The sequence below is a fragment of the Natrix helvetica genome, assembly GCF_964273705.1.
Source record: "Natrix helvetica genome assembly, chromosome: 1".
Taxonomy (NCBI): domain Eukaryota; kingdom Metazoa; phylum Chordata; class Lepidosauria; order Squamata; family Natricidae; genus Natrix; species Natrix helvetica.
In genome coordinates this window covers 100706400-100720608 of record NC_138548.1, presented here as the reverse complement: position 1 = coordinate 100720608, position 14209 = coordinate 100706400, and the positions used below count along the sequence as shown (strand labels likewise).

General features: G+C 39.8%; 1 protein-coding gene across 1 annotated transcript in view; it reads left to right on the top strand.

Annotated features, from left to right (window-relative positions):
* The window catches only part of OVCH2 (ovochymase 2), a gene marked incomplete at its 5' end in the record, with an annotated part of 68260 nt that extends 55307 nt beyond the window's left edge, over positions 1 to 12953 (top strand). The window contains 8 exons of the mRNA XM_081945778.1: positions 747 to 878; positions 2857 to 2934; positions 3727 to 3916; positions 5417 to 5489; positions 9071 to 9266; positions 10249 to 10400; positions 10507 to 10675; positions 12305 to 12953. Of these exons, the coding sequence (XP_081801904.1) occupies positions 747 to 878; positions 2857 to 2934; positions 3727 to 3916; positions 5417 to 5489; positions 9071 to 9266; positions 10249 to 10400; positions 10507 to 10675; positions 12305 to 12324 (1010 nt within the window). The 3' untranslated portion in view covers positions 12325 to 12953. The remainder of the gene's footprint in view (positions 1 to 746; positions 879 to 2856; positions 2935 to 3726; positions 3917 to 5416; positions 5490 to 9070; positions 9267 to 10248; positions 10401 to 10506; positions 10676 to 12304) is intronic.
* Between the last annotated feature and the right edge of the window lie 1256 nt (positions 12954 to 14209).

The following is a 14209-nucleotide window of genomic DNA, read 5'->3' as shown; positions in this document are numbered from 1 at the left end:
CTTCTCCTGTGTCTTTGCCTTCATTGGAATAGAGCCTCTCCTTTCACCTGAAGTCTATCTTCAACAAAACATGTGGGACGTTTGGGGGAAAAAATCCACTCCATCATGTTTGATTTTCAGATACTGTTGGTCCCGCCAGTGTTCTAGGCAGTTTTTTCAGAAGTGGTTTGGCATTGCCTACTTCTAGGGCTGGCAGACTGACTGGTCCAAGATCATCCAGCTGGCTTTGTGCCTAAGACAGGACTAGAACTCATGGTCTCTTGATTTCTACCCTGATGCTTTAGCTACTACCCCAAGCTGGCTTTCTATTAACAATAAGATCCATTAAATTTATATTGTTTAAATTAAATAGTATAAACATTGCATATTTTTTTAAAAAAAACATGCTGATGAAACTACTGTAATTTACCATTTGTTACCACCTTAATAGGGTAGATGGGGAAATGAGTATCTGACAAGGCCAAACAGCCACATTTTCCAAATAGATCAATAAAGTCTAATACTAGGTTATTGCAGTTTGAAAGAAATTGACATTGTGTGAAACAGGTAACCAAGCAAACCCTATTGCAAATATATAAGTACAAACATTAGTTGTTGTATCGTCCATATACTTATTTAGAATGCTCATTTCATTGAGAAGACCAAGCTGAAGACAACGGTGTGGATTTTAGTATTTTATTTTTTTAAAAGTGGTAGTTTGTTGTTATGATCTTACCATTCATTCATTCACGGATTCATTTTCTTAGCTCGGTCATGTGGATTTGCTGTCCCAGCACCAGTTTTGAGTTCCTCCAACACAATGCTTATCCAGTTTCATTCTGACGAAACAGAGACCTACAGTGGGTTCAAAGCTGTATTTTTCTTCATTGATGTTGCAGGTAAAGAAATCATTTGTATGAACAGCACGCATGTCTTAGTTCTGCATACATACACATAATATATTTTGTCCACTTCAGTATGTTGTTTATAGCAGCAAACTGCATTCAAATTGGTAGAGATTTCAGTGGATCATTAATAATTTTTTAATTCTGACAAATCAAGTCATAATCCATACTTCCTGCCTTTCTAATGTAATACTTGAATGAATGGAGTGAGGCATAAAGTTTACTAGCGTTAGAGCCTATCCAGAATAGTGATTCAGGCAATCACCCAGCTATCACTCGTACAGTTTATCAGTAACTTGGATGATTTAATATCACCACAACCATATCTAGATGATGTTGCAAAATTGTGAGCATGGATACCCTCTACCCCTCAGATTGTGTTCAGAAACCAGTCCCTGCAGTATCCAGAAAGGGATGGAAAAATTATTACTTGAAAATCTAGACAGTTTGTGAATCAGTGCTGATAAAGCTAGGCTACATTAATTGACTTGGCATACGTTGCCTGAAGCTGCTGTTTTACTCCTGGTTAGCTGGTCATGGTTGCCATTCCTGAAAAACCAAAGCCATCATTCATTCATTCATTCATTCATTCATTCATTCATTCATTCATTCATTCATTCATTAAATTTATAGGCTGCCTAGCTTTCCTCAAGGTAACTCTGGGTGGGTTTTATATAGAACTGAACATAGGTACTTATAGTCTTGCCTGTTTTGTAGCCTTTTAGAGAACACCTTGTACTGAAGGTTTTGGACCATCATATTTGAGTGTTTCTGATATATATTGTGAAATAGTAGTATGTTGTGGAACATCTTGCCCTCAGAGGTGAGGAAAGCCCCCAATCTCTTGGCCTACTCCAAAGCGGTTAAATCCTGGCTGTGTAGCCTTGCATGGGGGGGGGGGGGGGCACAGACAAAGAGGCCCCCACAACTATGGGGCTGGCTGACATCATGAGAACTTCTTTGCTTGTATTAACAACTGCTAATCCCCCATCTTGGAATACTGCTTCTTTATAATGTTGATTTATTATTTAAAAATTTTAATCCTACATTATTCTGATTTTGATGTTTAATTTTATTGATTACATTTTACACTGCTAAGAGCCTTTTTCCATGGGAAATGTCAAGAAGTATGAGGTATAAAAATAATAAATAAATATATCATTTTATATCTTGTGCCATTTTATTTTTTTAAGTCTTCCTTTTTTAAAGTATAGTCTTTGGAACGGAGTTCAGAACAAATATGCTTAAATCAGGGTTGGCTTTGCCTCTATTTTTTTATTATATAGCCTTGGACCAAATGTTCCTTCAATATTACTTACTCAGTCGATAGAAATGTATTAAACTCACATAAGTGCTTTCTATTAGCAATATTATTATCTAGCCTCTGAATTATGTACCTCAAGGTAAACTTTGATATTACAAAATCTATGTGGTAGGTAATTGTGGAAATTATAACTTCTTTAAGGTGAAAGCTAATATTGAATTTTGGAGCCAAGTTTAAAACCTGTCACTCTGCTTTTACAGTATACCACACTGTCTTTTATGCATCTAAGTCAAGGTTCATGACATATCTTAAACCTGATTTTCCACTACCTGCTACTCTTCAGATTTGGGCATTCAATATTAACAGTTTCAGATTAAGGAAATCTGGTCCTAATTATTAAGAGGATGAAGTGAAGGTGATGCTAATTAAGGACCACTGTTACTTTAATATTGATTTCATGTACCAGTTTCATCTGCCACTCCAGGTGTCCTTTGACTTAATAGACCTTTAGTATAGTAAAATAGGCAAAATATGGAAGTGTAATTAAGGCATGGTCCTCCAAATTGCAGACCATAAATTAAATCAGTTACTTTTCTGCATATACATGTAGTTGTAAACTGAATTTTTTATCTTTCCTGGTGAAAGCTAAGTAACATTCATTTCAGGAATTCTGAGAATGCTTCTGTGTGCTTCTTCTGGTTTTGTTAGATTTAAACATAACAAATTCAAGCGGTGGAGTGATACTTGAAGAAATCAGCGAGTCTGCAAATGAAACAGACATGCCTGGTAATTATGTTTCTCCTGAGATTCTTTTTAATAGACACAAAGAAGGCGAAAGGGAAAGCAAAGAGAAATCCAGAATTTAATTTGTAAATATTCTTGGAATAAATGTGGCACATACTGCAATACAACATGCACAGAATTATATAAAATTTCTGTAAGCATTCTATTGTCATTCAGCTCATCTAGGTGAAAATTGTGTTTCTCTAATAAGTAATTCATGGATGAATCCACTTATTTAATAATGAACCTCACAGATTAAAAACCTGGGTTTTTGTACATTCTTTTATAGAATATTAGCCAATCAGACCCTTTATCTATTGGGTGACACAAAGGCTCCATTATAACAGGAAGGCTTTAATGAAGAGCCAAAAAAGAAAACAAAAGTGTGGAATTCCATAGTGAAGTAACTTTCCTCTTTATGGATAGAGATGGTGTGCAGTAGCCATCACTTGACCATTGCAAGAATGACTAGGGATTTGAAGCATGGATACTAACTGAACGTCATCCAATGGACTTACTATCCATTTGGAAAAAGAGTGCTCACTTGGGACACCCATTGCACACCTTCCCTACCTCTTCTTTTATACTGGCAAATCTCCATTGCTGTGCTGCTGTTAATGATAACTTGTCTAGAGCAGTGTTTTTCAACCTTGACAATTTTTGAGATGGGTGGATTTCATCTCCCAGAATTCTTCAGACAGCATCCTAAGCAATCTAAAGAATCAGCTAAGGGTAGATAGCATTATGCTTCCCATGAAGAAATGTTGTGCTCTGTGTTCACATTTTCTCTGTCAGCAGATGATAGATGTGGATTAGCATCCAACCAGCCTAGATTTCTCTTTAGTCGGATAGTTGGCGGTGAAGAAGCTGTGCCGTATTCCTGGCCTTGGCAGGCCAGCTTGCAGATTTTGGATGAAAACATCTGTGGTGGAGCTGTTCTCACAAGAACATGGGTTGTTACTGCTGCTCATTGTTTAAAAAAAGAGTAAGTACACTATGGATACTCTAGTTTTGAGAGAGACAAAGTCTTGCAAAACCTGCAAAGTTATGAGAGAGACAAAGGCCTGCTTGATGAGGCCTCTGGCGACAAAAAATGAGGCCAACAGAAGGTCGCATGTGAGCCTCTGGGGCTTTCTCACTCGAGATCCACTTGATGAGGCCTCTGGCGACAAAAAAGGAGGCCGACAGAAGCTCTCCTTTCTCATCGGCAAAACACTTGAGGATTGCGTTCCCATAGACTTTGGCAACCCTTTTCAAAAAGCCTTTGCTGGAAGGAACAGAGCTTTGGAGGGAGGTGTCCACCCCTCCCAAAGTCCGTTGGTACCAACAAAAGCTTTTTGTAAAGGGCTGCCAAAGCCTACAGGAACACAATCTCCCTGCAGGCTTCGGCAAGGAAATGGCAAATGGAGGGAAGGCCTGAAGCCTCCCCTCCATTTGCAAACATCCAGACCTCAATACACAGAGAATAGAATCCTAAAGTGTGAGATCACACGAGATAAGTACCACGAGCTCTCACGCTACTGATCTCGCATGATCTCACAGTACGTTAGGCCTTTGTTCTCTGTGAAAGCCTGAAGCAATGAAGCAGGCAAAGAAACTGTGACAGAGAGGAGATCTTTGCAAGGTGAGTCTCCACAGGCGAAATGCCTGGGAAGACCCAGCCGGGGGGGAGGGGGAATAGGTGGGGCAAATGCTGCAGAGCCTCTGTGGTTGTTTGTAAGAGCGAACAACTGCTGTGGTTCTGCAATATTCATAATTTTGGGACTTGTTTGTAAATGCCAGGGGTCACTTATTGCATAACTTTGAATGTTTGCTAAGGGAATACTCATAACCCGGGGACTACCTGTATTTGATCAAACCCACCACAATACATGTGACGAATGCTATCCAGTTCTCAAAACCAATATTTTGTATCTTCTAATTCTGAATACTAAAGTCTTCACACAATTCTGATTCAATTTCAGGACAATCCTACTCATGGCTTGCCTCACCTCATTATAACAATATCTAACTCTCAACTCTCTTCTGCAACTTTAACTACATTACGTGGGCATGATATTAATGTATTAAATAATGTATTTAATTAGATATTAATTTAATTAAATGTGGATTTAATGACAAAGTCCCTCTCTGACAACTATTGATAGTTATGTGGCTAGCTGTTGCTACACGACAGTTACAACATTTATATGTAACTTTTATGTTCCAATTTCTTCTCATTACTGAGGCTCTATGAAATAAATTGGAAGTTTCTATCCCTATCAAATGACTGGACATTTTTAAACATAGTAAATATATTGAAGTTTTTTAAAAAATTATATAATCATAACACCTAGTGAACTTACTTGGTTTGTGATCAATACTGGATTCTTATTTCAAATTCAGTATTTTTGTTTATTTACCAATGAATAACTGTGTAGGGGAGTATGAGAGATGCTATGCTTGAGCTGATTAAAGCAATATTTGAATTATGTTGTTTTTCTAGGGGAAAATATCAAGATCTTTGGAGAGTGGTGGTCGGCACTCATGATATAAAAGAGCAAGATCAGAGCAGCCAAGTTAGTACAAGTTGTTCTTTCTTTATGATATAATGTGAATTGATCGTGAAGATATAGTACTCTATATCCATGATGGCGAACCTAGGGCACACGTGCTGGAAGTGGCACGCACAGCCATCTCTCTGGGCATACGAGCCGTGAACTCATGCCCTTCTGGCTTCCGGCCAGCTGGTCTTCATGTGCACAGGAATGTTGGAAACTGGAAGACCAGGTGGCTGGTGCACATGCATGTGCCAGAAACCGAAAGATCATCTTCCCGGTGCGCACATGCGCATTGGGCGGCTGTTCTTCCGGTTTCTGGCACTCGGTGGCAAAAAGGTTCGCCAACACTGCTCTGTGTAATCTATGAGCCTCAGTTCTTTTAAGGAAAGTGATCCTTGTTAGTTGAACTGAAAATGATTTAGGTACTATTTTGCATTTTATAATACAGAGGCATGTTTCTGGTAAAGCCAGTCTTACAGGATTTTGAAGCAATGTGGAACTTATCAAACTTGTTCAGTTTAAGTATTGAAGTGTTTTGTTGAAGCATTTATGCTATTAGCTACGATGTCTATTTGGATCAGCAAATAGTTTCTAGCCTAATAGTTTTAAAAGTATTTGGTTCTGCTGTAGAATTTCATTTACTTTAGCTAACACAGCTAGTCTAGAAAATAGCTTTCTTTGATTTCTGGCTATTAATTCCTTTGTTTGTTTGTCTTTTTGCTTTTTATTCTTGTTTTTATTTCTATTATCTATCTTTTTATTGTGTTTTTATTATCTGGTAGTAAATAAGGAGTTGGAATATGAATCATGAAATACAGAGACTTGATTACTCGCTGATCCTAGGGAATTTTGAGTATCACTGTTTGAAGCAAGAACATTCCACTGTATGTTGTGCAGACTGGTAGATAGTGAAGACTTGCCCAGGTTGAATGGTCAACAGCAGGGGTCCCAACTGTGGCAATTTCCAGGTATATGGACTTCAAGTCCCAGAATTCCACAGCCAGCATAACCATTGCTGAGAATTCTGGGAGTTGAAGTCCACTCACCTTCAATTTGCCAAGGTTGGGAAAAACTGGTCTACAGATAAGATGTACATTTGAAAAAAAGTCATTATAGGCAATCTCTGGCTTATGACCACTTGTTTAGTGACAATTTGAAGTTCTAATCGGATTCATATTTATGATGGTTGCAGTGTCCTGCAGTCAGATGATCATGATTTGCAACCTTCCGACCCGGCTTCTGATGAGCAAAGTCAAACCTTCTAGTGCAGGGGTGTCAAACTCAAGGCCAGATCCAGCCCATATGGTGCTTAGATATGGCCTGGAAATAGCGAAGGACTGGGTCACAGTGCCTCTGCCATCAAAAATGAAGCTCAGGAGGGCTATGAGCTCTGTTTTCACTGGCAGAGAGTAGCAGGAGGCCATCACAGCCAAAAATGGAGATCGGGAGCCCATTTTCTCTAGCAGAGCGCTCGGGCCCCACAGGCGCCCCCAACACAAGTGACGTTGGGCTGGCCATGCCCACCCTGGCCACACCCCCAAGATCAAACACAACCCTGATATGGCCCTTATTATTTTAAAAAAATTAATAAACAAATAAATGGGGGAAGTCAAATTATCTTAATAATTGTATCATTCACTTAAGAAATGCAGTAAGGACAGTCATAAAATTGGATCTGGTCACATTAAGATTTACTTAATAACCACATTGCTAAGTGACTGGTTCCCAGTGTGGTTCTAATTCAAAGACTTCCTGTACTATATAATGACACTGGACAATTAATAAAAAGGAGTCTTGTTCTTTAACCTGACATCTTTAACATTCCTAGCCACCCAGTGATGTAAGAGAAGATTATTTAGGACATCTAAAAAGCACAGGTGTATTACCTGCAGCTTAAGAGTTAATGCTGTAAGTAAAGGCTGTAGTGTAGTAACTTCAACAAAGGGGACTATTATTGTTAATGTGATGGATGGTTGAGTATGATTAAATGCATGAGAAGAAATAATCTTAGTTAATGCTTAAGTTTAGATACGACTAAAACTAAATCAAATCTGTTCTGGGCACGCATACTTTTTTAGTACGTGGCTCCCAGCATGCCCTCAAAAGCTAAATGCAACCTTTGACTTAAAAAGTGACACGTTCCTGTCCTGAAAAAAGATAAAACAAAAAACCTCGGGCAATTTGATGCCAGGATCAGGATGAGATAATGATTATGTTCAGGTCACTTTAGAGGAGGCATGTGGGACCAGCTGTCAGTCCCAGCCTTCCAGGTGCTATACACACAATGCTACAAGGCCCACGGAATTTAACTCCTTCACTTAGGGCAGTGGTTCTCAACCTTCCCAATGCCACGGCCCTTTAATAGTTCCTCATGTTGTGGTGACCCCCAACCATAAAATTGGTATCTCGGTTCCTAAGACCATGTGTTTTCCGATGGTCTTAGGCGACCCTTGTGAAAGGGTCGTTCGACCTCCAAAGGGATCCTGACCCACAGGTTGAGAACCACTGACTTAGGGAATGCTTCCCCCCTGCACTACTCTTATACTATTGCTCTCATAAGCAGCAGATGCCTTTCATAACTTTATGCCTGTTATTTACTCAATCTTCTAAGTAACAAGGTAGAAGCATCAAACAAGAGGTTTGCATGAAATTATTTTGCTTTTTTATGATATGTCCTGCTTTGCATTGGATTTCTATAGTGAATTACTATTTTGCCTATCTTATTCTATTACTGGCTCTTGCCTCTCATGAAAAGAAAAGATTTCTTTCTAAACAGCTTGAAATAGTCCTTGATTTATGACCATTTGTTTAGAGACTGTTTAAAGTTATGACGGCACTGAAGAAGTGACTTATGACTTATGTCACACAACTGTCGCAGCGTTCCCACAATCATGTGATCAGAATTCAGGGGCAGTGTGAATTTACAATGGTTATAGCATTTTATAGCATCACTTGATCACCATTTGTGATCTTCCCAGGCAGCTTCCAGCAAACAAAGTCAATTGGGGAAACAGATTTGCTTCACAAATGCGTGAATCACTTAGCTGCAGTGATTTTCATTAACAACTGTGGCATTTTTAAAAACAAAATCAGAGATGAGTCACTTAACAACCACCCTGCTTAGCAACAGAAATTCTGGCCCTAACTGTGGTTCAGAGGTAGTATTCAGCAGGTTCTGACCAGTTCTGGAGAACCAGTAGCGGAAATTTTGAGTAGTTCGAAGAAACGCTAAATACCACCTCTGACTGGCCCCGCCCCCATCTATTCTCTGCCCTCCGAGTCCCAGCGGATCGGGAGGAACTGGGGATTTTGCAATAACCTTCCCCTGGAATGGGGAGGGAATGGAGATTTTACAGTAAACTTCCCTTGCCACACCCACCAAGCCACACCAAGCTATGTCACGCCCACAGAACTGGTAGTAAAAAAATTTGAATCCCACCACTGATGTGGTTGTAAGTCAAGGACTACCTATATCGAACTCTGCTATATCAATGTCTCAGACAGATCAACTGGAATGCACCCAAGTTGATAAGCACATCCAATATATATATGAGCATATAATCTCACCTAACGTGCTGCCATGATTTTCCCATGTGTAGAAAAGATTGGTGAAACAGTACATCGTGCATCCAGATTTCAACACAAGCCCTCTGGATTCAGACATTGCTCTAGTGGAACTTACTGAGCCTTTAGAATTCAATCATTATGTTCATCCAGTGTGCCTTCCGGAGCAAGAGGAGAAGATTGAACCTTCAAGGATTTGTGTAATTACAGGATGGGGCAATCAGTATGAAGGTGAGCATTTCCTTTTCAATCAAAAAAAAAATCTCTTCGTTGATTAGCCAGAATGGTTCTTATTCTATCCGTCAGCTGTGGAAGGATATGAAAAAAAGCTGGATCAATTATAGAAAACTAGTTCATAATTCAGCATTGCCTGGGTATTTATTTTTAGAGGGAAAATGTTCGGACCAAACATAATTTCTAATGTCGGATTTTCCTCCTTACCAGAGGCAGCCCTCTTGTGGAGTACTGTGAAGCTGTTACCATGGCAACTCCACTGCGCTTGTACAGTAGAAGCCATTTTATGGCAGTACAGCAGAAGCCATTTTAAGGCATAACAGGCTGTATCTTAACAGAATACACACCCCGAGGGGCGTTAGGGGTATCTTACCCCAACAGTATTTTTTTTCCACAGAGTAAGTCATCTGTGTACCAATTTTGGTTGAAATTGCTTGAGGCATTCCAGAGTTGTGCTGGAACACACACACACACACACACACACACACACACAAATATGTATGTATGTATGTATGTATGTATGTATGTATGTATGTATGTATGTATGTATGTATGTAAAGATAGACTGCAAGAATGATAAGATGATACATATCAACTCAGCATGTTAGATTCAGACAGGGTGAGAAGATCCTTTTTATATCAAGAATTACATTTCCTTATAGGCAATCTCTTGGGGGGGGGGGTGTTCCACACAAGGCCAAATGAATGGTAGGCAAGCCTCCCTTTTTCATTTTGCCTCCCATTCCCCCACTTTTTTTGAAAAAAAATCACTTTCTCCCTCTTCTTCTTCCTCAGGGAAGGCTGATCCCTCTTGCCAGATGTCCACAGTGATTTCATACAGGGATTTTGAAATTAAACCAAGGGTTCTGTGAAATCAGATTGAACATCACAAGTTGCTCTCTTCCTTTTAAAGATTAAGGTCCTCCTTGTTGCTTTCTTCATTGTAAACGATTTGTTTCCCCCCCTCTTTCACCTCAAGATAGAGCACAGTCAAGTAAACTGCATCAACTCAGAGTTCCTATTTTGGTTTCTGAAGAATGTCAGAAATACTATGAGAGCCATCCTGGTTTGGTCAACGAAAGGATGTTCTGCGCTGGGTTTCCTGCAGAAGGGGGAAAGGATGGATGTACAGTAAGCTGCCTATGGAGTATATGCATTTCACAAATTCTGAAGCTTTACTATAATACTTCTTTGACAAACAGGTTTTGTTAACGTCAGCTGTATTCCTTTTCACTAGGGTGATTCTGGAGGCCCACTGGTTTGTCCTGCAAAAGACTCAAGCTACTACACTCTTAATGGAGTAATCAGCTGGGGCCTTGGTTGTGGAAGAAAAGGCTACCCAGGAGTCTATACAAATGTTGCTGCTTTTGCAGATTGGATCAGTCAATACATATATGGAAAAAACAGTATGTTCATTTTAACAACAGCTCTTCAATTCTGATCTGCATTTTCTTCATATGCGTACCTGCACAAAACTGTTACAGATGGACTGCTGCCCTTTGCATATATCAGAGGGGGTAGAAACAATCTCAGTATAATTCTGCTCAGTCAATCAAGTAATACTGCTCCAGTCCTTTAAAGTTCAATGTGGAGAAGCCGGCAAGGGAATTACAAACACAATTGCCAATAAATTATTCCAATCAAATTGTTGTAAGAGATGACAGGGCTATTTTCTGTTGTCTACTCCCGCCCTACCCAAAATTCCCTCATATCTGATTTAGGAAAGCATTCTTCAGAACCAGGACAGCAAGCTTATAATCTGCAGGCCCTGGGAGCAAAGTTACTCCCACCTATGACCTGACATTCAAGAACAGGAATTTCCAAACCCCAAGGGAAATTTATTGTATTGTCATAGCTCTCACAACAAAGGGGGGGTGTCTGCGTGGGGAAGGGTTGATTCATGTTAGTTAACTGAAGAGAAGGATAATTCATGCTTTCAAAAAGCCCAAAGCCCTTCCAGCAGTATTTGCTTTCGAGTTGTTAAACTTTGCAAGGATTCTTTTGTAATTTACCTGTGACCTGTGTTGACCAATCTGATTTAATGATTTCTACATTTCTCTCCATGTGGGATTCTGTATATTGGACTGTGGGTGAGATTACATGGAAGACAAATGCAAAATCTTTTTAAGGCGCTTTTGTATGTTTGTGCAGAGATCCTTAAGTTACAAGAAGTATTCTGGATTTTGAGAAATCTTTTCTTTACCAACTCCTGAAATTTTATTTTCAGATTGAATTATTATTTTTTTGAGTCAGAGCTCATTTCTTCCAGTTGGTCTGCTGTTTCTACATTAACAGTGGAGTTGGGCTACCGTGTTTCCCTGAAAATAAGACAGGGTCTTATTTTCTTTTGACCCCCCCCCCCTAAATAAGCACTTGGCTTTATTTTCAGGGAAGTCCTATTATTTTTGAGATGTAGGAGATGGCGAGTGTGGTCACCTCATGGCTGCTGTTGTGTTGTGCTGCTGCAGCAGCGAAATGCGTCACTAGGCCTGCTGCTCTTTTTGTGGCCATTAGCATGACAGAAGTGGCATGATGGGTAGGGTTGCTGGAACGGCTGTTAGGTAAGGGTGTGTGGGACATTTGGGGCATGTTCCCCTGTCCCTTCCCCCCCCCCCCTCTGGCCTCTCCTCCTCACCTTGTGTTGTTTGTGCAAGCAACCAACCAGAGGAAATGGTGGGGACCGGCTACGCAGGTACTTAAATCTTTTGGGGGAGGGTTTATTTTAGTGCATGCGTTCAAAAGTGCGACTGGGCTTATTATCCGGGGAGGTCTTTTTTCTCAGGGAAACAGGGTACGATTGTAAGAGACACGGCAGATGCGTCTCTCACCGGTGCTGTGATGGGATGTTGTCAACTTCTAGCAATGGGTTTCTAGAATCTTACCAAAATAATTGCAATCAGTGTTAACCTTTAATTAAGTGTATTCCCAGAAAGCTTAAGCATTTCATAATCATTATGCCATTCCTTTTGTTGTAATTTAATGTGGATCGGCTTTTGATTGGCCTACAGTCATTGCTTGCTTCTTTATTTTTGCAGATTCATCAAGTATGGCATGAAGACAACTAAATAAAGGCACCACTCTGAAGGGCATTTCTTAGTTCATGTATCTGACTCCTAGATGTGTGAGCTATGGTGGTCAAAAAGGGAAAAAAAGACAAAAAGCTATAACTGCTCTATTCTCATACTGGGATATTCATTTATTATTAATTGTCTTAATTGTGTGCTTAAGTTCAAGTTTCTGTATGCATTAAGAATTATTCAGATAGCAGTAGTAAAAGCACTGAATGAGTTAGGGGTTCCAACTTTTTAAAAAAAAAATTAGAGTACACCTTGTTTTTACAGTAATCTTATAGTATAAATGAATATAGATTTTTCCATATTAACTATGCTGGAGGAGAAAAAGGGACAAAAGTAAGGATGTAGCAGCACTACCGATTGTGTGGCAAGAAGTGTATGTGATTGTGTTATTACTTGCACATTAGATTAACAATGTCCAGCCTCCTGATGAAAATTATAGTTACATAGGTTTTTCACCATCATACTTAACAAATGTGGCAAATAAATGTATGTACAAGGACTTCTAGTTGACATGCTTGCCATATATTTCCAAATAATGTTCTATGGCAGCGGTCCCCAATCTTTTTGCGGTCCATAGAACGGCAGTGGTAGTGGGATGGGGGGTGAAGGATGATTGCATACGCACAACCTAATCCCACACATGCACAAATAAAGCTTTCCGTGCTTGCCAACTACTTGTGAGACCCCTTTCCTCTAACGAAAGACAATGGCATGTTGATTTTCCACGTATCTCTCTTCCAAATAAACTGAGAGCATTTTTAAAGATCAGCCCAGGTTGCCAAAGTGCTTTCCAACCCTCTATTTCTCTTCTTTCTATTGACCCAAGACTCTAATAGCATCCCCAAGGATCCACCTACCTTTTAAAATGTGAAATAAACTGAGATTTAATTGGATTTAATAATCTCTTCGAAGTTTGACATCCAAGAGTGATGCAAGGCACGAAGTATTTCTATAGTCATTCTTTGTCTAACCAAAGAACCCCTGAAAGCAGACACCTAAGAAACATCCGAGAATCCTGTAGAAAAAGGCAGCATACCAGCTGCCTCCAAGTATTTGAGTTCAGCGGCTCCTCTGTCTAAATTAAGAGAGTACAGGTAGTCCTTGATTTACAGCAATTCATTTAGTGACTGTTCAAAGTTACAACAGCACAGGAAAAAGTGATTTATGATAGTTTTTCACACTTACGTCCTTTGTACCATCCCCATGATCAAAATTCAGATGTTTGATAACCGACTGATACTTATGATTGTTGCTGTGCTCGACGGTCCTGTGATCGACTTTTGCAATCTTTTTTGACAAGCAAAATCAATGGGGAAAGCCAGATTCACTTAACAACCGTTTTACTAACTTATCAACGATGGCGATTCACTTAACAACTGTGGCAAGAAAGTTGTAAAAAAGGGGCAAAGCTAACCACAAATGTCTCACTTAACAACATAAATTTTGGGCTTCATTGTGGTCGTAAGGCGAGGACTACCACGGGTGGGTGTCACAATCCCACCCAGCTGTTGCTTTACACAACAGCTTTTTTGTGGCTCGGAGACTCTTGTCTGATCAATCTCGCTGAAAATATAATTTTTCATCATATTAAGGCACTGGGTAATAAAAACTGGAGTGGAAGGTCTACCCATAACCCAATACCTTTAAGTCAGGGGTGTCCAAACTTGGCAACTTTAATACCAGCTGGGGAATTCTGGGAGTTGAAGTCCACAAGTCTTAAAGTTGCCAAGTTTGGACACCCCTGCATTAAGTGAACTAAGAAGGGTGTTATTCAAAACCAAAGAGTAAAAAAAAAAAACCCAAGGGACCAGCAAGGGCCACCCCCACCCATCCAGTGGGTGTCTACCTTTGGGTATCTCCCCC